General features: G+C 41.7%; 1 protein-coding gene across 1 annotated transcript in view; it reads left to right on the top strand.

Moving 5' to 3' along the window:
* The window catches only part of LMBRD1 (LMBR1 domain containing 1), a 65,710-nt gene that overhangs the window by 9,116 nt on the left and 30,845 nt on the right, over positions 1-25,749 (top strand). Inside the window, exons 4-7 of the mRNA XM_070733043.1 lie at positions 7,284-7,381; positions 9,636-9,703; positions 15,649-15,737; positions 16,835-16,908. Of these exons, the coding sequence (XP_070589144.1) occupies positions 7,284-7,381; positions 9,636-9,703; positions 15,649-15,737; positions 16,835-16,908 (329 nt within the window). The remainder of the gene's footprint in view (positions 1-7,283; positions 7,382-9,635; positions 9,704-15,648; positions 15,738-16,834; positions 16,909-25,749) is intronic.

Here is a 25,749-nt window from a genome sequence, read left to right as displayed (position 1 = left end):
GAAGGGAGGGAAACGCGCAGGCCGTTTGTGCATCTTCTCGAATTTTTTGTGTCTGGGAGGCCCGACTGGGGGTTCTAGGATTGTCTTGGGAGAGACCGGCAGCGGTTGGGGAAAGGTTGGGGAAGCCCTTGCCGGATTCGCGCTGCGCCGCCACCTTCAACTTCAAGCAGAAACCTCCCAGCCACATTTACCTTCCTCCACCGCCAGCGGCATCCAGCTTCTCCTCTTCTCGCTTCTTTACAAGATGACAGCTGGGCAGCGGCACGGAGGCTGGAGGCGGCGAGTGTGTGTGGAAGAGGTCTGCAGGAGAACTGGGGGGAGCTGCCTAGACACCAGCCTGCAGCAAAGGCGCCCCGCGATCACCACCTTTGCCTCCAGAGGAAAGACTCCAGCCCACGCCTGCTGCTTGCTCTCCTGGGCGGCCCCACAAAGATCACCTTCGGGAGCTTCCCAGCCAGGTCCCTTCCACGGGGCGGTGGACGTGGCTCCCCCTGGGACCGCCCCCAGCCTCCGGGCCGCCGCCTGGCTGTCATTTTGTAGAGAAGCAAGAAGAGGAGGAGGAGCTGGATGCTGGTGGTGGCGGAGGAAGGCGAATGCGGCCCGGAGGCTGGGAGGGAGGCTGAATACGGGAGGAGGAGGGAGGCAGCCTCCACGCTTTTCTTTCGGAGGAGCTAATTGGCCAAAGACGTTCCCAGCCCAGTGGCGCTTTTACATTGATCTCTTTCTCTGACCACTTAGCTCCTCCGCCGAAAGAAAAGCGTGGAGGCTGCCTCCCTCCTCTTCCCGTATTCCGCCTCCCTCCCAGCCTCCGGGCCGCCGCCTGGCTGTCATTTTGTAGAGAAGCGAGAAGAGGAGGAGGAGCTGGATGCTGGTGGTGGCGGAGGAAGGCGAATGCGGCCCGGAGGCTGGGACGGAGGCGGAATACGGGAGGAGGAGGGAGGCAGACTCCACGCTTTTCTTTCGGAGGAGCTAATTGGCCAAAGACGTTCCCAGCCCAGCGGCGCTTTTACATTGATCCCTTTCTCTGGCCACTTGGCGTTCGGGTTCAGGAGGACGCTGGGAAGCCCCCCGGCTGTTTCAAAAAGCAACAGCTGGGCGGCGGGGCTTCTCGGCAGCAGCAGCGGGTTCGTAAGAAGGAAAAAGTTCGTAAGAAGAGGCAAAAAATTTCTGAACCCCGGGTTCATATCTCGGGTTGTTCGTAAGACGAGGGGTTCGTATCATGAGGTACCACTGTATATTGATATATTTTTCAGCTTTTATATTTTTTTGCTTCATCTTTAGGGTTTTCTATGTCTTGTTTTATATGTCTGAAAGCACTAGCAAGTGTAGGTGTGACATTGTATGTTAAAACAATGTTCTTGTCCAGAACTGTTTGATTGGACACATAGTGCAAGCTTCTTCCGATCTGAGACTAAACGGCAGCAGTGAAAAAAGGGCTATTTCCCAGATGCTGAGGAATCTTTGATATTGTTAATCTTGAGGGGAAATTTTTTTTTAACTGTTTTCTGCAGTGGGGAAATCTAAAGTTAGAGCAACTTGCGAACTGTACAATTTGATTTTCACTTAAAATAAGTCCTTCTGAAAATGGGCTCTCCATTTTCTAAGGCAGCGTTTCCCAACCGGTGTGCCGCGGCACAGTAGTGTGCCGCGAGACATGGCCAGGTGTGCCGCGAGAAGCTCCAGCTGGGCGGGGCGCTGCTGGCACCCCTGCCTGAGTGTCGTCCTGTGGATGGTCTTGGGCTTCACAGTCGCTTCCTAGTTCCCTCTCCTCCCACCGCCTGTGTCTCCTGCCGTCGCCTCCCACCAAGCCGTCGCCCATTGCCGTGGGTTCCTCGAGTGGGAGCTGCCGCTTCCCTCCGTCCAGCTCAGCCACGCTGCCGTAGAAAGCACAGAGGTTATTGCCACCGCTTCTGCCTCCACTCAGGGAGCCACCGTGGTCACCACGTCTTTTCCTCTCGCTCAGCTCAACCACGATGGCTGCCTGAGTGGAGGCAGAGGCGGCGGCAATAACCTCTTGGTGGAGGGGAAGCGCTGACGGGCTCTCCTCCTTCCCCACCCCAGCGCTTCTCTCCCGCCCTGGCTTTTGCTTCGCCCTATGATTTCCCCGCAATTTCATCCAGGCCACCTCTTGCCTCCTTTTGAACTGCGGGGAAATCTGCGGGCGAAGCAAAAGCCAGGGCGGGAGAGAAGCGCGGGGGTGGGGAAGGAGGAGAGCCCGTCAGCACTTCCCCTCCGCCAAGCTGCCTGCTTGTCCTCGCGCCTCGTTGCTACCTCCTGCCTTTTTCCAGGGGCCTTTGGAAGGTACCCAGGGAAGGGGGGGATTGGGGGTGGCTGCAGCGGCTTCTCGTCCTCCTCATCGGGCTGCTAACGCCCGCCCGGCCCCTCTTGCATGCAGTCCCTTCACCGAGCGCTTTTTTCTTCTCACAGCTGAGGCAGGATTTGGAATGTCGGGGGTGTGTGCGTGCAGGCTCCACATCCCCCTGCCACCCGGAACATTTAAAATAAGAAAAACCTTCGCCGGCCTCCACAGAGAAGAAAGGAAGAGAGAGAAAGAGAGAGAGAGAGAGCAAGAGAGACATAGCAAGAGAGGCAGAGAGAGCAAGAGAGACATAGCAAGAGAGGCAGAGAGAGAGAGAGAGAGACAGAGAAAGAGAGAGAAAGAAAGAGAGCTAGCAAGAGAAAGAGAAAGAGAGACAGAGAAAAAGAAAGAGAGACAGACAGAGAGAGAAAGAGATAGCAAGAGAGAGAGAAAGAGAGAGAAAAAGAGAGAGAATGAAAGAGAGATAGCAAGAGAGGCAGAGAGAGCAAGGGAGAGAGAAAGACATATAGGGAGGGAAGGAGGGAGAGAGAAAGAGAGCAAAAGAGAGAGGAAGAAAGAAAGAGGGATGGAGAAAGAGAAAGAAGGGAAGGAAGGAAGAGAGAGAAAGAGTGAGGGAGAAATAGAGAGAAATGGAGGAAGATTTTTTTTTGTCAAAACTTTTCTTTAGGGCCCCCCCCCCCCCCCCCCGGTTCAGTGTTCCCCAGGATTTTGAAAATGTGAATAATGTGCCGCGGCTCAAAAAAGGTTGGGAAACACTGTTCTAAGGCAAGGATTCTTTATGGGCTATCAGGCTATTACGTCTACTGGAGTTCAAAGAATATGTGGAAAAAGTGATAGATACTTTCAACATTAACCTGTCTGAGAAATGTCTGCTCCTTATTCTAAAATAAATATTTTGACCATCCATTTTTAGCTTTAGTGGAGATTTTGGATGGTGTGATTGTAGAATGGTGAGATGATGTTTTTATAGCTTAAGTTGCTATTTTTTACTGTAAATTCAGCAACTTATTTTTTGGTACTCACTTTAAGAAGAAAGGTAGAGGTCTTTCATAAAATTTAAAGACTTTCTGGAAAGCCTTAAAGACCTGGCTCTGCCGGCAGGCCCGGGGCCGTTGATCATATGATATAATTCCAGATCCGGCCACTAGAAGATTGTATGATTTTATTAATTGGGTTTTAAATTGTTTTTAAATTATCTTTTTTAGATGTTGTACACCGCCCAGAGTCCTTCGGGAGTTTTGCGGCATATTAATTAAATTAATTAAATAATAAATAAATAAATAAATTTCATAATAATTTGTCTAAATTCAGATAAAGGATTCGGAATTCAGTAAGACTGCCAAAGTAAATGTAATGGAGTTGGAATTAAATTTGATCATAGTGTAAAAGTAATGAAGAGTCTGTGGTAAGCATGAATGAAATTCTTTTTAGTGAATTCTAACTAAAAATAAGTGGGATGATTTCCTATACAACTAATTTTTTTTACTGAACATTTGATTGAGGAGTTGAAGAAAACAAAGAGTATATTTCACTACCTAAGTTCCATATATATTCAGACTGGACTTGCACCTTATTCAAACTACAATAAAGCTGTTTATTTTTGGCTTATTTATTTAAATTCAAACATCGTCGTTTGTTAATCATGATTAAGATTTTAACATGATTTATGAATCCATCCAATAGTGGGTTCTACTTACCTTGGCTACCAGTTTGGAATGGGTACATGCTTTTTTATGATGTCCAGACAGGTGGGCGGAGCATCCCGCTGCTGCTACCGGTTCGCCATATCAGGTCAAACTGGTAGCAACCCACCACTGTATCCATCTATTCTGACTTATTGAACAAATTATTATTAAAATAAATAATAACTGTTAAGCCTTATAACAAAGCCTTAACAAAGTTTTATAAACATATTCTGACAGTTAAATAATATCTTTCTTTGAGTGATGGCCAAATCTAATTAATTGAATCTCATTTTGTCAAGACAGCTAGACATATAAACCAAAATGACTATTGATGAATACATGCTTTGTTCCATCTCTGGATGTACTCATGAACTGCTGTGTATAGAAACTTTTTTCACTTACAAATATTTTTGTTAAATAATTTATTTATTACAACATTTGCATTGCATCTGAATCCAAACTTCCCGACAGCTCATATATAACAAGCATAAATATAAATTCAAGTGTTTAAAAAAATAACAGTGAAACCATAAAAAAATTATATTGGGTATAGAATATAGAAGGGAAGAGACTTTGGAGGTCTTATAGTCCAACCACCTGCTCAAGCAGGAGTCCCTATACCAGTGATGGCGAACCTTTTTTCACTCGGGTGCCGAAAGAGCGTGTGCATGCGCTATCATGCACCCGCGAGTGCCTACCCATAATTCAATCTCTGGGGAGGCCCTCTGGAGGCTAGAAATGGCCTGTTTCCCAACCTCTGGTGGGCCCAGTAGGCTCACGTTTCGCCCTCCAAAGGTTTCCCTTTAGCCGGGGGAGGGTAAAAACACCCTCCCCCACCCCCCTGGAGACTCTGGAAGCCGAAAACGCCCTCCAAGAGCCTCTGTGCGAGCCACAAGGCAGCTGGCCAGTACACACATGCACATTGGACCTGAACTACCGTGTTTCCCCGAAAGTAAGGCAGTGTCTTACTTTCTTTTTATCCCCAAAAGCCCCACTATGTCTTACTTTCGGGGTATGTCTTATATTGGAGGTGGCCGGGGAGGCGACTGGCGGCGAACGGGAGAAGCCGGCGCTGCTTCGGAGCCGCTCGTGGGCAAAGAGCGAACGAGAAACTTTCCCCGGATCTTTTTTCCCAGCGATGCGATCTGGAGGAGGAGAGATCCTGCACCTGCCGGGGGGGGAAGCACTGCAGCGATAGCGCTTGGGGGGGAGACGCTTCGAAGCGGGGGGTTGGTGTCAGTCTGGGGAGCCGACCGGCGGCGAACGGGAGAAGCCGGCGCTGCTGCTGCTTCAGAGCCGCTCGCAGGCAAAGAGCGAACGAGAAACTTTCCCCGGAGGACTGCCCGTACAAACTCGCCTCCTTCCAGCCCACCGACCTTTCAGAAGCGGGTTTACTGCATACTCGGTATGCAGTCGCTGGTATCGCAGCTCCTTCTGGACCGTCTCCGTGAAGATCTTGTTCTGGCTTACTGGGTCCAATGGTTCCTTTACGCCCCCTTTAAACGCAGCCATGAGGCCTTCCTTGGCTCGCTATCATTCATTTATTCATTGGCTGGATAAATTAAAGCTCAACGCAAGCCGGGATCTCTAACTCCGCCTCTCCTTTTTTTCGTTGGCTGAAAAATTAATGCTTTAAAGAACGCAAGTCGGGACTTTTAACTCCGCCTCTCCTCTTTTTCATTGGCTCAAAAATTAAAGCTTCCCCAAGGCTGATTGGTGGTTGTGGCCGGTGGAAAAATATTTGAATCCCGCAGCGCGAGTCAGGCAACTCGAACGTGAGAAATGTCTCTTTCAAACCCGGCTCGGTCGACGGCGGGCTGAAGATGGTTTGAGTGGATCCCGATCTCGGGTCTTTGTCATGTTTGCGTGTCCGCTCTCTCGGCTTCACCCCGCAGAACTCGGGCGGAACGAGTTTCGCGAACTGGTTTTGCAGGTGACGAGCGCCTCGGGTCCGGCCCGTCTCCAGACCTTCCCTCTGCGGCCGAACGAACTGCGCCTGTTCACGCGTTTCGCGAAGGAAGGGAAGAGCTCAATCCGGTTGGGGGCCCCAGTTACGTGCAGGTGCTGCTCTCCAACTGCCCTCCGGATCACTTGCGTCGCTTCGTTCAGATGTTGCGCATCAAATTTAAAGCGGCCCAGCGCGCAGGGCGGCCGGTGACTGAGCGGACCAAGCCGCCGCCCGCTCGGCTTGCTTCAGACCAGCGCCGTCCTTCGCTTTGCCAAGCCGGGGAAGAGGCGGTGGCGGCGAGGCGAAGGACGGCGCTGGTCCGAAGCGAGCCGAGCGGGTGGCAGCTTGCAGCGAAGGCGCTCGTCCCAGCAACCGACCCGCACCGAGGGAAATCCTTTGTGCCTTGCCGCCGAGCTCTCCCACCTGCTCGGCGGCCGCAAGCCTCTCCCTACCACCGTGCTGCCGAGGGAACCGCCGCCAGGGCTGCTGCTGCGCTGCCGAGCAGATCAGCTGCTGGGCGGCCGAAGAAACCTTCCCTAGGTCTTCCCGACGTCATCGCCCCCCCCCCCCCCGTGTTTCCCTGAAAGTAAGACATATGTCTTACTTTCGGGGTAGGGCTTATATTAGCCGACCCCCCTGAAACCCCCCATATGTCTTACAATTGGGGGTGTCTTACTATCGGGGAAACACGGTAGGGCAATGGCTTGTGTGCCAGCAGATAATGGCTCTGCGTGCCACCTGTGGCACCCGTACCATAGATTTGCCATCACTGCCCTATACTATACCATTTCAGGTAAATGATTGTCCAGTCTCTTTTTGAAAGCCTCCAGTGATGGAGCACCCACAATTTCTGAAAGCAAGCTATTACATTGGTTGATTGCTCTAATGATAAGGAATATTCACCTTAGTTCCTGGTTGCTTCTTTCCTGGTTTAGTTTCCATCCATTGTTTCTTGTCTTGCCTTTGTAGGAGCAACATTCTTTAACCCTCTCATTTGACACTCTCATGTTTAAACTTATAAATATTCCAAACTCAATTATGATTGTAAATGGAAGACTACTTATAATTATGAAAGTGTTTCTATTCCTGTACTTTATAGAAGTCTTTGTTCTTTAGACAATTTGTAAATCTTGTATATATTAATGATATAATACAAAATTGCCTCATTTTACTGGCTTGTGCATTGAAGCTAGAGAGACCTATTTCAACAGGATTCTACTTTGCTTCGTACCCCTGCTTTATTACATTGTAGTAAACATGAATTTAAAGTATTCATTTTGTGAATTATTTTGTTTCAGAATGTCCCTGTTGTCTCATTCTTTCATTTTAGCCCTTTACTCCATCATATTATTCTGTGTATTTTTATGGATCCCATTTGTCTACTTTTACTATGAAGAGAAAGATGAAGATGATGGCAATACATGTTCGGTAAGATGCTTATACTGCTATCAATTGCTTGATGCAAGGTAAATAATGCAAGGTAAATAAAAAAGGGTTTGATTTCCTCGCTCCAGTGGTAGTTGAAACATTAAAATTTTTATCATGGTGAAAGGAAAAAATGTTCTCTTAAATAGACTGAAGTTGGGTTTAACCTGTGGTTCCTTTCCCCTCTGAATATCCTTATGGGAGCACAAGAGAGCTGCCTCATATAGCTCTGTTTAGTTTAGTATAATCTGCTTTGACAAGCAATAGCTCTTCTGGAGGAAAGCGGGTGTAGAATCATACTGGGGCTTTTGCTTTTACTTATCCTTTTAACTGTAATATCAGGATTATCTGATACTTTCTCTATGCAAAGCATATGCTATATCACTGAGATACTTTTTTTTTGCCTTGTGCCCACAGCTGTAGGCTTTTTCAATCTGTTCAGAAAATTAAATGAAAATAAAATGCTTCTAAATGTGACATTAATTATCAAAATTGGTAAAAATGCTGGAGTTTGGGCCAGGTTTCCTAAGTCATTATCACAGAGTGAAATGCATTATGTTTAAAAATGCTCATATACTTATATGTAACTAGAATTAACATCATAACTTTATTACTATATGATACTTATAGCCTCTTAAAATAATTGCTCCTTTTTTCTGTTTGGCAAATATGCCTGTTAAGGCACAATTGGAGACAAACTTTACAGTAAATCTTAATCTTAACTAATAAGGGAAGAAGTTTTAATTAAAGCTGAATATTTATTAAGTGGAGAATGAATTCAGGCTACAGTTGTACATGAAAATCTGCCCTACTAATTACAGTGAATAACTAATATGTTGTAGACTGATTTTTCAAATAGCATGCTTTGCTCGGAAGAAAGTTTGCTTTTGCCTAAAATTTAGGGGGGAAAACATCCAGGAGATTTTAATCTATTAAATTGAAGGTTCATTATTATATAGTAAACTACTTAACATTTTTCTACAATCACAATTATCAAAATTCTTTCTCCTCCTTTTTTTATAAATAGAAGCTGTTGCCACTACATTGTGGTGTGATTTTGTTCTTCTTTAGAAATTAGATTTGAATGCATTTTATGAGTGTGATTGTAAAATAAATGAGAATAATTCCTGGCATTAAACTTTACTTCCAAACCTGGCAACAGTAGCTAAGAAAGGGAACTAGAAATTTCCCTGCTGTTATAGTGGATTGAAACATTATTTTAAAATAAAAATTGTGCAGAGACTGAACCAGAGAATGGGGCTTAACAGACCTTGAAATAAAATAGCTTTACTATATAGACAAAAATATTGAAGCATTTACTGTGAAAACTTACATTTTTCCAATAAAAAGGTCAGAACATTCCATAGAGGACAAATCCTTCCCACGTGCTCAAGTGATTGGACTATAAACATTCTGACATTCTTCCTATGCAAAGAGATGGATACTTTTCTAGTTCTACCTTCAACCAGTGCGCAAACCCAACACTTGTCTAGCTTTTCAAAGGCCAAGAATCCATCCATTTGTCCAGCCATCCAACCATTTATTAAATATATATGTTACCCATTTTGCCATAAGGTGACTGGTGGTTATAAACCACAATATAAAATATTAAAGTGATAAGTATTAACATTCAAATGAACCAGAAAGGAAGAAACCGATATACAATGTGTTGGAGTGTGAGCTGTTATCGGTTCTCTTCTGTTCTCTCTTTTCTCAAACACTTGTTCTTTAATACTTCCTCCTTGATCATCTTTATGAAAGCAGCAAGCTCTTCCCCTATAGGAAAAATATTAGAACTTTCTTAGCAATGATTCCAGAACTTAGTGAACAAAAATATCCATTACAGAATATCTTGTGCCCTCTGGAGAAAATTAACTTCATAATATGTCTGTGTTTTGTTTAATGGAAAGTAGTCAGAAATTTGCTTGACTAATGAATTCTCATCCATCAATGTATTGTAGATGTCTGTGGTTTCTGATTCCTGATTCAGATTTAAAAGAGGCCTTAATTTTAATATGCAAATGACAGCGATAACATAGGAAGAAAGTTGGGGACCTTTGATAGAGTTAATAAAATGGGGCTAATGAATATTGGATATTTTTCTGTTGAATAGGGTATAGAATGTTACAATCATTGCATAAAATTGGCTTTATTATTGCATAAAATTGGCTATATTAAAGGAAATTCTTTAAAAATCATATTTATCAGTGAACTTTAACTATTTCTTCATAATGATTTCCTATTTTATTTTTTACAGCAGGTTAAAATTGCAGTCAAGTATACACTAGGATTCCTTCTGGTTTGTTCAGTTCTTCTACTGATTGGGTAAGCACTATGTATATATACATAAATATGCATAGATTGTAATAGTATGTTTTTTTAATTACTCTTTTAGTTTCCAAGTTAGTTCATATATGCATCAGCAAGTAATAATTCTTTAATACTATTGACAGTATCTTACGTACATAAATACAAATGGGTCATATTTTTGTTTAATGGTTCTGCGAACTGCAAACACAGTGAAAATTGTGGCATCCTAGAGTTTTTGATGGTTGGATTCTTACCTCTCATTTTCAAATTGGAAATAAATACAATTTTGGAGGAAGTTTGGAGTTGTGTTATGATGTCATTGTACAGTTGAACTTTTACACTGTTCTCCAATTGAAGAGAAAAATACCATGTACTTGAAATAGAACTGAAGGAAAATCTTGGAATTCTTCAACAACTTTTCCAGCTTCATAGGTTTTTTTTATCAGTTTTTGAAATATACCACACCTTGAATATAGCTGATACTGTTCTTATCCATTGTTGTCTTGGGTGTTTATTCAGTTTTCAGTGAGCTGTTGTATTAGGTTTTTGCCTGCTTCTACTGGTAAGAGTTGAGAAACTCTTCAAAATAGAATAATGTATGGCTTGATATAAAGCAAATTAATTAGAATTTGATAGCCATACACATACAGTGACCATTAGCTTTTGATTTTTGCCGCAGCCAACTATTTAGGAATCACATGTAGATTACATTTGTGATTAGAATGTAAAACAGGACAACTTATCTCCTGTACAGCCTAAAATATGCATATACCAGTACTTTTTGTTGATTCTAAAATAATAAATAATGTATGAAATTTGAAAGATTATATGAAGCTGCAATCTTCATGCCCAGCTTAATTAAATACAGTGAATGCCCCACACAAATGTCACTGTCTACAATCTCTTCTCTAATATGTATCTTGAATTTGATTAATATTTATTGCTAGCTTGATCTCTACAGTCACTAGTTATTTGACTTTTTAGCTGAGAAAGTTAATATGTAGATAATAAAAATTCAAAGGTAATACATTTTTCCTTGATAAATTTAACGGTTTTTTTATATTTGAGTTCTATGAGAAACTAATAATTTTGATTAAAATAGTGTACTAGAGTAGTTTCATGAAAAGGGTGAGAGATCAACATTTCTCTCTGTCATTAAAAAGTTAGCTTTTAAAAAAATAAAGGTTTGAAATTGTTCTATTATTTTTTTAAGGTTTGGAAAGGTTATATATGAGCTATGCTGTGAATCCATTTGAATATTGACAATGATTATAAAGAAAGGTTACAAATAGAAAACAAAAATAGATTTCTACAACATTCCATTTTGAGGGAATTTAACAAAAGTTTGATTTAGAAGAAATTTTGTTCGATGTATAATTGTAAATAACCAGGCTGAGCCTGAGGAAGGGGTCAAACGTGTCATAAGTCCTAAATCCCTTTGTGCCCACAAAAGATCTAGTCCAGTCCATCTTATTTCCAGAACATTTCCCTAAGGGTCAGTTGGCCAGATTCTTGTACATAACTTAAATCTTTATACTCACTTGAACTGCTGGAATTTCATCATTTTCTGAGCACTTGACAATAATCTTAATAAGACTGTGCGGACACTGCTTTCTCAGCATTACTTCTGCTTGTTTCTTAAATCACTTGAAGCTGCATTTAGCTGCACAATCTCTTTTAAGTAACAGTAACGGATTTTATTTCTAGATGGAAATTCACTATTTTTACAGGCCTAATTTTATTTAAAATAAAATGTAATCTTTAAAGAAGCAAGCATGGATAAATGGCTTTTTGTCATTTTCTTAAATGTTTGTTACTTCTCAGAATGGTTTACTTTTCCTTAAGCCTGCATACACTGCTACTCAATGATTGATATAGCATCGTCACCATAATTACATATTTTCAAGAAACCATTTATCGTTGTGTTCAATAGATTGCCCTTTTGCTGTAAAATATTAACTTGAGTCCAATATTGTTGGATTTTTATTATTTTATTTTTAATAAAATGTAGAGTGAAGCTCTTATTTTGTTATGAGCTATGTGTATTTTGAAGACACTGCTAAAATACTTCTTTTCAAAGTGATACAGATCTATACCTATTTTTCTTGACATAAAATGCCTGTATTGTAATGTAGAATATCACTTTTCATTTTCTAATTTTTAAAAGATGGTTGCCTCCAGAAATTTGGGGAAGCAAGTTAATGCCAATTTCTAGTCAACAATTCCAAAATCTACTATAATAAAAGTAGCAATAAAATGTGTGATATTATTTGCTAAAATTTATTTAATCTCAATTCTACTCCAGGTTTATTTTTCATCCTTACTGGAGAAAGCTCGTCTGTGTCTGTGTCTGTGTCTGTGTGTGTACACATGTGTATATAAACAGCATCAAAATAATAAAAAAGAACTAGATATAATATAATTATTAATTTAAATATGCCTGCATGACTGAGAATCTCCATAAACATGCACATCCTTATGATCCCCAATAACCTGTTTCATTTGTCTTGTGAGACTGATTAATCACTAATTGATTATGAGAATAACAATGAAAATCTCTTATATCCTATTTATCAACATTTATCAACTTATTTAAAAGGTATGGACAAGTAGCAATAGCATTTAGCAATAGCAGTTACCATATCTTCCCGAAAATAAGATATGTACCCATAATAAGGCCAGTTTGCCTTTTCAGCACATGAACTGAAATAAGCCCTTCTTCTAAAATAAGCTTTCCCAAACTACTTTCTGGGGAAAGGAGGGGACATGCAGAGAGCTGCTCTTTTTGTGGCAGGCACTCTTTGGGCCAGGAGAGGAAGAGCGAGAACAAGTGAGAGGCGGGTGCGTACACATCTCACAGGATTAGCTCGGCTCGTATGGGCTCTGCCTTCGGCAGTTTGAAGTGCATTCCTGCCTGTGAGGAAGAGGAGGTGAGCATTGATCCCTGCCTCGCCGACTTCTCACAGGCAAAAGCGCATTTCAGAATTTATTCATTCATTCATTCATTCGTTCATTCATTTATTTATTTATTTATTGGATTTGTATGCCGCCCCTCTCCGTGGACTCAGGGCAGCTAACAACAGTGATAAAACAACATGTGACAATCTAATAGTAAAACAATTAACCCTTATTATAAAACCAAACATACATACCAAACATACCATGCATAAATTGTAAAGGCCTAAGGGGAAAGAATCTCAATTCCCCCATGCCTGACAGCAGAGGTGGGTTTTAAGAAGCTTACGAAAGGCAAGGAGGGTGGGGGCAATTCTAATCTCTGGGGGGGAGTTGGTTCCAGAGGGCCGGGGCCGCCACAGAGAAGGCTCTTCCTCTGGGTCCCGCCAAACAACATTGTTTAGTTGACGGGACCCGGAGAAGGCCCACTCTGTGGGACCTAATTGGTCACGGGGATTCGTGCCAGCAGAAGGCGGTCCCTGAGATAATGCTGTTGGAAACAGCCCAAAGGAGCCAAGCCAGTCCTGTGGGGTATGCGCATATCCACAAGTGTTTTAAAATATGCTCCTGCCTGTGAGGAGGCGCCAAGACCTGTCGGGTACAACAAGCCTACGAGCGCAGGGCTTGAGCAGCAAGACAGGCGTATCCAGCCTGTTCCTGTCACCACCCCTTCGCTCTGCCTTCCACTGCTGCCTCCCTTGCTCGCTTGCTGGCTCGGGCCGCTCATCCTCTACCTGCCCTCCCCGCATCCTTCAGATGGGGAATGCAGGGGAGGACAGTGCGTGGTAATCCCTTGCAGGAACAGCCACCTGTTTCTCAGTGTTGTGTACACTGACCCTCCCCTGCCTTTGGCTCTCAAGTGAAGCAGGAGGGGGAAGAAACTCTTGCAGGCTGCCTGAGGCAAAGCACCTGCCTTTCCTCCCTCCTTCCCTTCCCTCCTCTCTTGGCAGGAATCTTTTGCTGCACGCTACATGCAAGAAATCTTTCTCTCTTCCAAACTCCGCCAGAAATTAGTCTTCATGAGACTCATCATGCCTGTGCAGCCTCTTGGAGCAAAAGGGGAGAAAGATTTCTTGCATTCCGCCCCGAGTCTTCGGAGAGGGGCGGCAGACAAATCTAAGAAATTGAATTGAATTGAAATTGAATTAGTGTAGAGCCAAAAGGTTCCTCCTCCTGGTGCTGTGTCTTAAGTGCACTCTTCCCCTTTCCTCTGCCAAAAGAGAGAGTGGGGCGCATTTGGAAGAGACGAGAAAATGCATGCCCTGCTGCTTCTGCTGCTGAACCTGGCTAGAAGTTTGGCTGACAGCTCGGCTTCCTCAGGCAGATGCAAGAGTTTTTTCTCCCTCCTGCTTCACCCAAGAGCTACAAGTCCCATGTAGGACGCATGTCTTGTAGCCCACCCTGTCTGACCTGCCTTCTCCAAGTTGTGCCCCACTGTGAAGTGCGCATCCTTCCTGACATTTGTAGCTCTGTCGAATTCCTCGGTGTTGTGTCCAGAAAAGCCCATTGTAAAAGAAAACTTCTTGCGAGTTTGAGAAGTTCCTCCGTCACCAAAGAACGTGACGGAGCTACAAGTGTCAGGTAGGACACATGTCTCACAGCCCAACATGTCCAACCTGCCAAAAATGATTATCTGTGAGATTCGTCGCACCACCGCCATAGCCTTGTGGAGCAGGACTCTGCAAGGCTTGTGCTGTGGCATGCACGAACGGTAGCAGGACTCCAGCTGTGCTGGGAATGACGCTTGCGGCAGTCATGCAGTTTGTGCATACAACAGCACAAGCCTTTCAGAATCCGGCTCCAGGAGGTGGTGGCGGTGGGCCAGCCGCTCGGCTGACACCAAGAACAGGAAGGGGTGGCGGTGGTGAATCCAGTCTTGTGCTCACCACCTGCTGCACTTCTAAAATAATAACACACACACACACACCATTAATAAGGCCAAGGCCATATTTCGGGGTTCAATTTTATTATTATTATTATTATTATTATTATTATTATTATTATTATTATTATTATTTAGATTTGTATGCCGCCCCTCTCCGAGGACTCAGAGCGGTTTCCAACAAACAATACAGTCTACAAATCCAATGTTAAAACAGAACACATTAAGAATGTCTTATTTTCGGGAAAATATGGTGGACTTATATAACTCCTTCACAGTGCTTTACAGCCCTCTCTAAGTGGTTTACAGAGTCAGTATATTGCCCCCTCCCAACAATCTGGGTGCTCATTTTACTGACCTCAGAAAGATAGAAGGCTGAGTCAACCTTGGGCAACCAAACTGCCGGTAGTTGGCAGTCAGCAGAAGTAACCTGCACTACTGCATTCTAACCACAGCGCCACTGCAGCTAACATTCTTATTTGACCCTTGGAGTTTTCTGATGAAGCAATACACATTATTAAATTTTGAATGAAGACATCATGCTTAGAGTTATTTTAGAAGGAAATAGTTGTGCATACTTTTAAATTTAGCATATGTTAGATGTGCTGAAATAAAGTGCTTACACATTCTGTATTTGGTTGGTTGTCTCAGTATATGGCAGTGCCTGGTTGATCTTACCTGAGTTCACAAGCTAAGGTGGGTTAGGCTTCATCAGTCCAGACATCTAGATCTATAAGCTAAAAAGTTGAAAAGCATACCAGAAGGTGGCAGTGGTAAGCCATTTCTGTGTTGTTGCTAAGAAAACCACACAAGCTGGTCCATCAAATCTGTAGGAGTTAAGCTTCACTTGGAACAGTTAATTTGCCTGCTTTCTTTTCTTGCTTTCTTTACTTTCCTTGAATTTCTGATTTATCACAAAAATCACACGACTCATTCTAAGCTAGAGGCACTACATTAATTTTTTAAAAACATATGTAAAATCAGAAAATAAACAGCACTTATATGAAGCAAAGAACTTAGCAATTGCTTTTTTTTTTTAGTTAACTGCAGTTGCTAAGCATGCCAGTATTATTAGACTAATCATACAGATTGATTTGATATATTTCATTTATTCCTGTTACAGAGCTTTTGTTCCACTGGATATTCCTAGCAAGAAAAATTCAACAGAGTGGGAGAAAATAAAACTTTTGTTTGAAGAACTTGGAAGTAGCCGTAAGATATTTTTTTTCTTGTAAATCAGTTGAATAATTTTGTATTTTCTTACTTTAAATTCCATTGGATTGGGACATCTTGCATTTCAATGTGGGTGATTAATGAACTGCTAATAATGAGGAAATAATCTGGGTAGTATAGAACTATTACATTAGGTATAGTTTCACTACTGAAGACTTAGATACTATTTACTCTTTACTATATGCAGAGAAATTGTGTTTATGGTAGTTGATTCTGAGTCTTTTGGGAAACTAATATAAATAACAGCTGGAGAGCTCTAAAGTTTTGTTTAAGGAGCTAATTTAAGAATGCCAGGAGTTAGGTGAAGTTTTATTTCATTGCTGAATGTATAACATTCTAACAGAGAGAGTGGCTGATCTATAATAAAATTCCTCATGGAGTGGTGGTTCTGCTCTGCTAGAATTATTAAGGAGAAGCTGGACAGTTGCTGGGGTATTTAGAGATACCATGCAATTATTATGGAGCTGGACTAATTAATCTCCTTGATACCCTCAGACTTTATGGTTTATTTAAAATACCCTATTATTTTCTTTGAGACTATAGGCCTTTCAGGCAGCCTACTCCCAGTGAAGAAACAATGGATATATTTGAATGATAAAATTTAGAAATCTTTTTGGAAAAAGTACAAACACTCCAGGATTAACAGAAGTGTTGAATGCAGGCCAATGCTCATAGGAGTTTAAGCCAAAAGTAGTATTAGTGACATTATTTCTCAAGTAATAGAGGATTAGTGACCTTGCCAGTTTTGTAGCATTGTAACTCAGCACGACGTAGTATAGCTGCAGGTCAAGGATGATGGGTATTGTAATCTGGCAAGGTCTGGATGTTCACCAGTTCATCACTGCTTGCATTAAAGGTTTAAATCAATACCAACATCAAATTTTAACACAATTTGGGAGGGGGAAAGCGGTTGGCAAATGATAGCTGAAATTTGACATTCTATTCTGCCTTTAACAATTATTTATACTGCCAATTGTTGATACCTTATTGTTTCCTGTGATATTGGATTGCATTCAATTCATCCTCTTTGGTTGTATACATTTTAGAGAAACAATTCTATTTATTTCCCCTTGCAGATGGTTTATCTGCCCTTTCCTTCTCCATAAGTTCTTTGACCCTTATTGGAATGGTGGCAGCTATTACTTATACGGTGAGCAACTTATTTTTGGTCTGGCTTTATTTTTCAACATTTTGAACTCTGCCCCTTGTTAATTCAGGATCAAATCAAGTGTTGTTGAGGTTAAGGCATAACAAGTTATTTAAGCTGCAAATGTATAATGTTTCCCTAAGCTTATTTTCCAAGTTCTCAGTTTTAGGTTAACAGACAAAGTGGTGTTTAATTGGATGATATAATTTATTCTTTAAAACAGAAGGTTTAGAATAAGAATGATGCATTTTTAGCTCTTTGGATGTTATTGGACTACATTTCTAGTATATACTTTAGGAATCAAAGATAACATTGAAGAGCCATGGATTCCACACTAATTCTTAACTCCTATTTATTTTTCTTTATTATTTTTACAAAGGACTCGAGGCAATGAACATACCTAATGCTCTATCCTTCTTATTTTTTTCCCACAACAACAACCCTGTGAGGTGTGTTAACTGACACCAGCTCAAAGTCACTCAGCTAGCTTTCAGACCTAAAGCAGGACTAGAACTCATGGTCCCACAGTTTAACCACTAGACCAAACTGTCTAAGGGCTCCAATATTTCTTTAAAAGAACTAATTATTTTCCCTTTTAAAACTTTATGCAGGACTTGTAACGGTGACAGCTTGTAGTATATAAGCAGAAACAAAACTTTCTTACCTACTATCAGGGAGCCAAATTTGTTTAGAAAGTCCTTAATCTGTACAGCAGATTTTAAGGGTGGGGGGAAGGCTCCAGTGGGGCAAGAAGAGCTATTGCTATTCTCAGGGTCACTTTGGCATAGCAACGGGTTCGCATTTACAACCAGTTGTAGTCTCCCTCAGTCACATTATCACAATTTGTGTTGGGTTTTGCTGGTTTCCAGCAAAAAAGGGCAAAAAAGATGCCATTGGTTAAGGTGGATTTGCTCGTATGACCAATGAAAAAATGGTCATAAAATCAGATTAGGTTATGTAATGACTCACAACCACAATGACTTATGACAAAATTTGATCCCCAATGTGTTCGTAGGTTTAGGACTACCCGCATGGATTCATCTAAAAGTATTTCATAAATCTAGTTAATAGTTGTTTTGAAGTGATTATATACTACTATTGCATGTCTTCAGTAATGGGCAGCCAACATTTTTACTGCCACACTGTGGGTGTGGCTTATTTTGTGGATGTGGCTTGATGGTCATGGGACTGGGTAGGAGTGGCTTGCTGGTCATGTGACCAGGTGGGAGTGGCTTTAACGATCATTATCATTCAAATTAACTGTTAAGTCCTCGACTTACAACCTCACCAGTGTCACTTGCTGGGGTGACAATTTGCTTTGTGTTTCTCGCGCTCTCCTTCCTGGCTCATCCCCGCCAGGTGTGAACAGATGCCGTTCAGCTGTTGAGAAAAGAGGGGGGAGGAAAAGCCCCCCCCCCCATTTCTGCCGGTGCTGGTCTCCCTGCTGCTTTCCAAGGAGGAGGAGGAGGATGGGAGCGGGGGGGGGGGGGGTTTAAAATATCAGAAAACTGAGGGAGACTTACAAGGTTATTATTGCCATACAATGCCTTTTTCATCTCAGCTGTGGGCAGAGGGCTTCACAAAAGGCTTCACAAAAGGGGAAAAAGACCGCAGCCCAGACTGCTTTGGCAGGGCATGGCTCTCCTTTTTTCCCTGTTGCTGCTGCTTTCCTCCTTCCTGACTTTGGGAGGTGGCTGTGTGAGGCTGGAGGGGAGCCGGGCAGGAGAGAGGAAGCTTGTCCAAGGCCAGGAAGGAGGAAAGAGGAAAAAAGCAAGGAGCGTAGATGCAGCAATATGGAAAAAAAGAAGAGTGACTGCCATCGGTCAGCTGGAGCGGTGCACACAGCGTCCTGCCTGCTGCCCACCCCTACATGCATAGTTCCCTCTAAGCTGAGCAGTGAGCAATCGCTCACTTAAAAATCATCATCAACTCAGAGTTTTCCAAACCTGCCCAGAAGCCAAGAGGGAAAGAGTGAGAGGGAAGGAGAGAGAGAGGAAGAGAGGAAGAGAGAGAAACAGGTAGAAAAAAGAGAGGAAGGAAAAGAGAAAGAAAAAGAATGGAAGTAAGGAAGAGAGAAAGAAAATCAAAATCTAGTTTGAAACTAGCTCAACTATTTAAGTGGCATTTTGATATTGATAGAGTTGCCCTATTATGAGCTCACTGTTATAGACACACAGTACAGTATTTTATTTTGAAATTCTCTGAGGCAAAACAGGGTGGGTTTTTTGTTTGTTTGTTTGTTTGTTTATTTATTTATTTATTTATTTATTTATTTATTTTTGTGCTGCCCAGTCCCGAAGGGACTGCCGCTCAGACACTATACTTTTCCGCCCACCCCCCAAAAAAATTAGAGGGAACACTGCCTACATGTCTTCAAAATTTAATATCCAGGGTGAGAAGGATATTAAAATGAATAGTGTAATTGTGATGACTCCACAGTACAGTCAGAAAATATGTTATGCCATTCAAGTCGCTGTGTTAAAGAAGAGGATATGGAGTTGGATTGCTGCTTCTGTATATCTTAGTATTGAACTTCCTAGTTTAAAAGCTTTTGCCTTAAGTCCTCCTTTAGTGATCACAATTGGTACTAACAACTTGATTATTAAGTGAAGCAATTGCTAAACACAATTGCTAAATGCCTCCTTTGCCTACGAGCTTAATTCAATTGTTCTTTGCTTTATAGGCCTTTAATAAATGCAAGGATTGGTCAAAAAGTTTCTTTTTCTTCACAATTGTAACCGCATGCAGTTTCTAAACAAAATAGTCACTAAAGGAGGACTTTCTGTAATAGGACATAAAAAGATCATCCCCCTGAGCCGTTCCTACTGTGGGGTGTTCCACACTGTAAATGGGTAGCATAGTTTTATTTCCCTGGGCACCTGGAGTCCTAGTTATTTTCCTTTAGAATTTATTTGATACGTTGCTGTTTTTCGAATCAGGAAATGTATGTAACCTGCAGGAGAAGAATGGAATGAAAAGATTTATATATTTAGTTAGTTAGCTAGCTAGCTAATGGAACAGCTCTGGCCTTGAGAATGGGAAAGTGATAAGTGAACTATTAAAGAGTGACTTTCAGAAAAGATTATTCAGTCCTGAGAAGATGAAAGCATAAGAAATAAATTTCAAAGTAACCCCATCTTGATTTTGTTTTGGTACAAGATAAGGCAGACGGAACCTCGGAGAGGCTTTCAAGATTCTATCTTGCTATAATAAAGAGCAGTCTGAGAATCCCTGCTGTACTTGTTTCTTGATCTTGCTTGCCTCAAAGAATTGACAGCACACATAAACAAATTAACAGCACGGATATTGTTAAAAGATCAACCGTACAAAGGTACAGATACTGCTCACTGGATGACTGGTCTCTTAACCACTGTTTGAAGTTACGATGGACTTTTTAAAAAAATCTCCTTATGATCCATCTTCAAAGTTACTTCTGTTATGCACACACCCATCCCATTGTCCAGTGATTGCATTTTGGATGCGGACAACTGGTTTGCGTTTTGACCAGTCGCAGTGTCCCACAGTCACATGACCATGATTTGCTACCTTTTTGTCATTTTCTGGCAGAAAACAGGGGGGGGGGGGAACCCACACTGTATATGCTGGATTTGCTTACTGAGCATCTGATTCACTTTATAACATCAGAAAAAAGATTGTAAAATTGAGTCTCGTCATATAGCGATCTGATTAACAACCACAGTGACTTGCATCCAAAATTCCTGGCTCAGTTGTGGTCCTAAGGACTTTTTGTAGAATAAGAATGGTCATGTAAGAAAAGAAAAAAGAGAGGTGCTTGTAATCACTCTGTGCCCCGAGGACTCCAAAATTTAATAGTTTGGGGGCTTTTCCAAATTAAGTGACAGCTAATTGCATCTGCAGGAATACTCCATAAGATCTCCTAATTCCGATTAGGTCCCACAGAGTTGGCTTTCTCCGGGTCCTGTCGACTAAACAATGTCGTCTGGTGGGACCCAGGGGAAGAGCCCTCTGGAACCAACTCCCCCCAGAGATTAGGACTGCCCCCACCCTCCTCGCCTTATGTAAGTCATTAAAAACTCATCTTTGCCGCCAGGCATGGGGAAATTGACACACACCCCAATTGTCAAGGTTGGTGTATGGTTTGATTGGACTGTGTGATTATTTTATTATAAGTGTTTTAAATTGTATTTTTTTAAAATTGGATTTGTATACTTTTTATGTTGTTGTAAGCCGCCCCGAGTCTTCGGAGAGGGGCGGCATACAAATCTAATAAATTATTAATTATTATTATTAAATTTTAATTCAAACTTTCACTTCCAATTGGAAAGGATGATTTTCATAGCTTCTACAGTCTGATGGGCAATAATGCTGAATATAGTAGAAACAAAGCCTTGTTGTTGTTGTTCTTATTATTTACACAATGCCCAACTCCCAGCAACTTTGGGTAGTTTACAAATTATTTAATACATTTTCCCCATTATTCTTTGTGAAAGTTACTATCATTCTGTTTCAGGCCTTGAAAATTACTAAGATTATAGTTTTATGCCTTTTCTTTATTGATAATATAATTGTTAATCCATTTAGAAGGTTAATCATCTAAAGTACTAAAAATATTTGAGATTTATAACTTTAAGTAAAATCTTCGACTGCCAGAGCTGGGGCGGCGCAGTGGTTAGAGTGCAGCACTACAGGGTACTTCTGGCAGTTAGCTGCAGATCTCACTACCGGCTCAAGGTTGACTCAGCCTTCCATCCTTCTGAGGTGTGTAAAATGAGGGCCCAGATTGTTGGGGGCAGTATGCTGATTTTGTAAACCGCTTAGAGAGGGCTATAAAGCACTGTGAAGCAGTATATAAGTCTAAATGCTATTGCTATTTACAAAGAACTTCCATAATTTCTCCAAATTAAGTGTATCCTGAGTTTTATTTGTGAAGAGCCATGGTGGCATAATGGTTAGAACACAGTACTGCAGGTTCACTGCTCATTCCAGGAGTTTGATTTTGAATGGCTCAAAGTTGATGCAGCCTTCCACTCTTCCAAGGTCGGTAACATGACCCAGATTGTTGGGGGCAATATGCTGATTCTGTAAATTGCTTAGAGATGTCTGTAAAGAACCATAGAGTAGTATATAAGTGATGTTGCTATTCACAAAAGCTGTATTCCATTTATTACCCACTAGTGGACATTTTAGGTAGCAAGCTTATTTCAAGTATAGAGTTGTCTCTTGGGAGCCTTTTTTAGTTTTCTTATTTGTACCTACACAAGACAAGGTACTGGCAGAAACCGTATGACGAGGGGTTCATATGACAAGGTACCACTGTATAGTCTTCGGAGAGGGGCGGTATACAAATGTAATAAATCATTGTTATTATTATATTGCAAAACATTTTAAGGTTTTTTTCTGTTAATATACATTCAAGGTTTGTTTGTTCTATGTTTGGGGTTTCTTAGTAACTGCTCTAGGCTTCCTTTCCCCAATTCTGTTTTTTACTAAGGTGTATATGTTTTAGATGTCCTTTCTTCTTTGTTTCTGGTGTCTGGTACCATTTAATTGTTAGGCTTTCTGGGCATAAATAACTTTCACTTGTCACTTAATCTCAGTCACTTCTGCAGTTTCTATCTTTATCTCTAAATAATCACTTCCTGTGTTTTTATTTTAGAAATGTTACCTCATCTCTCATGTCTATTTTTATTATATTGTATTGGTGCATAGACTGTTTTTGCAGAATTGCTGATAGTTCTCTTTCTTCAATGTTTGTTAATTTCATTAAAGGGTTATCGTCTCTTGGTACTTTTGTCTCCAAAAGCTTTCACTGTGTTAATATGATATTGCATCTTCTGTGTGATAGTACTTTGGCTGTGGAACAAACTCTCTAAAGAGGATTGCCTGACACTGATTACTGAGCTTAACTGCCAAATCAAAATTACATTATTTTCTCAGGCTTTTTGTGAATATTGCTGTTGTGTGCTGTGATTGCTGTTTTTAATCTCTTTTTATTTTGAGTGGCAATATTTTTGTACTGCAAGAGATACTTTCAAGCATGTGTGTGGGAGAGAGAGAAAGAGAGACACACAGAGAGAGGGAGATCTAAGATACCTTAGCAGATATTCTTTACTTACAAGAATCATTACTGCTAGAAGATGAAGTTAGATGAGCACTCCAATCATTGCCAAGTTGAAGTCTATAGGAACTGATGGAATACCTATTGAAATATGACAAGCAACAGAAGAAGAATCACTCAAGGTTCTAACTAAACTATGCCAGCAAATCTGCCTGAAGAATTATATAGTAGCCAAACAATTGGAATAAGTCAATCAGATCAGATTAATAGAGTTGGAAGGCATCTTGCAGATAATCTAGTCCAACCCCCTGCTCAAGCAGGAGACCCTACATCTACCTCTACCTGGGATCAAACTCACAACCTCCTGGTTGTGACACAAACGCTCCACCTTTAGGCCACAGCAACTAGAACAGTATCATAGCAGGTGTAACAAAGTGCGCCAACCATTGTACAGTATCCTTAATTTCACATGCTAACACTATTATGTCTAGAATTATCCAGCACAGTTTAGAGCCCTATATGGAAATGGGATATCAGGTGTTCAAGTTGTGTTTAGAAAAGGCTAAGGAACATGGGACATTATTCCCAATGCATGCTGGATAATTGAAAAGCCAAAGAATTTTTAAAAAGCAGTCAATATATGTTTCACTAATGTTAGAAAAGCCTTTGATTGTGTCATGGAATCATAGGGCTGAAAAGGGCCGTATAGGTCTTCTGGTTAATCTCCTACTCAAAGCAGGAGACCGTATACATTACTGTACAGGCAAATGATTGCCCAATCTTTTCTTGAAAACCTTCAGTGATGGAATACCTATAATTCTGGGAAGCACACTGCTCCATTGATTAAATGTTCTCATTGTCAGCAATTCCTCTTTAGTTCCAGGTTGGAGCTTCCACCCATTGCTTCCAGTCTTGCTCTCAGGGGCAGTGAAGAATAAATCAAGTCCTTCTTTCCTGTGACAGCCCTTCATGTATTGGAAGATGGCTATAATGTCACCCTGAACCTTTTCTTTGTTAGACTAAATAAACAGGATTTAACCTCCAACCCTTATAATCTTTGTTACTTTTCTCTGCATTCTTTCTAGGGCCTCAGCATCTTTTTTTTTGTATTGTGAGCAGAACTGCAGTATAGAATGGTACTATTAATTCTTATGATCTTGTGGTTGTCCCTCTGTTAATATAACCTAGGACTATATTAGCCTTTTTGATAGCTGCAGCACACTGCTGACTCATACCTAAGTCGTGATCTATTAGAACACCTAAGCCCCTTTCACAGGCACTATTGTTGAGCCAGGTTCTGCCTATTCTGTACCCGTGGATTTAGGTTTTTTTCCTGCCTAAATGCAGGCTCTTTCTTAACTCACTACTGAACTGCATCTTGTTGCATGGCAACCAATATTCAGGTTGTCAAGATCATTCTGAATCTTGAGTATATGTGTCAAATTTACAAATTTGACACATATACTTGGTGTCAAATTTACAAATTTGATGAGTATCCCTTCAATCCACCTTGTCTGGGTCATTTATGAAGATGTTGAAGAGCAGTAGGCTCAAGGCAGTACCTTGAGTACTACACTCTAAGTGTGGTTGGTCAGCCAACTGCAAATCCATCTGGTGGTGTTACTGTCTATCCCACACTGTTCTGTCTTACCAAGAAGTAGGCTGCGGTCTACATTATCCAATGCCTTATTGAAGTATACTATATCCACAGCACTTGCTTGATCCACTGATTTAGTCACATTCTCAAAGAAGGCAGGAAGGTTTATTTGGCATGGCCTACTTCTAACAAACACATGCGAGTTTCTAGTTATCATCTTGTTCATTTCTAGGTGCTCACAAATCCACTGCTTGATTATCTAGCATGTTCCCGGATATTGATGTCAACCTGATTTCTCTGTAGTTTCCTCAATTCACTTTTCCACCTTTTTTGAAGATTGGAACCACATCAGCTCTTTTCCAGTTCCCTGGCAGCTCCTCCAAGCTCCAGGAGCTCTGAAATATTTCATACAGTGGTTTCAAGAGCACATCTGCCAGCTCCTTCAGCACCCTGGGATGTAAATCATGCACTCCCAGAGATTTGAACTCCCAGAGATTTGAACAAAGTTGATAGGAGATCTCTTACCAATTCCTTTGCTATTTTTGATCTGCATTCCTGTTCTGTCTCCCTCTAAAAGTGCTGATTTTGATCAGTTGAACTATTTTTCATTTAGATACCGTGTTTCCCCGATAGTAAGGCAGTGTCTTACTTTTTTTTAACCCCCAAAAGCCCCCCTATGTCTTACTATGGGGGTATGTCTTACATTGGAAAAAAAATTGAAAGGGTCCTTTTAGCGGCGCAGCAGCGAGGAGGCGAAGATTGGGGTTTCCCCTTTGCGTGGGCGGCGGGGAAGACCCAGGGAAGGGATAGCGGCGGTGGTTTGGATTAAGCGATCGTAATCCCCCAAAAGGATGAACTCCAGCATCGGAAGGCCGATGAACCGATGGCTACGAAATTAAGGCTTTTCTTTGAGAGAGAGAGAGAGAGTGGGGGATAGTCGTCGTCGGAGCGCTAAAGACCAGGGCAGAGAAAGCGCGAGCTGCATGCGGGAGAAGCGGAGGAGGAATCAGGCAAGCCGAATGGGAATCCCTCCCCTGCCCTCCCTCGCTCCATTCCCCGCCAGCAATTCCTCCGCAAACCCACCTCTACATCCTCGCTCTGCAAGTGCCGAGACAGGCGGACCACATTGCAAAGGGCTGCCTCTCCTGCCGCCGCTGCTATTGCTAATGCCCGGGGCTGTAAGCAAAACCCGGAACGGACTCACACA

The sequence above is a fragment of the Erythrolamprus reginae genome, chromosome 1 (genome assembly GCF_031021105.1).
Source record: "Erythrolamprus reginae isolate rEryReg1 chromosome 1, rEryReg1.hap1, whole genome shotgun sequence".
Classification (NCBI taxonomy): Eukaryota; Metazoa; Chordata; class Lepidosauria; order Squamata; family Dipsadidae; genus Erythrolamprus; species Erythrolamprus reginae.
This window is presented reverse-complemented; position numbering and strand designations above follow the sequence as displayed.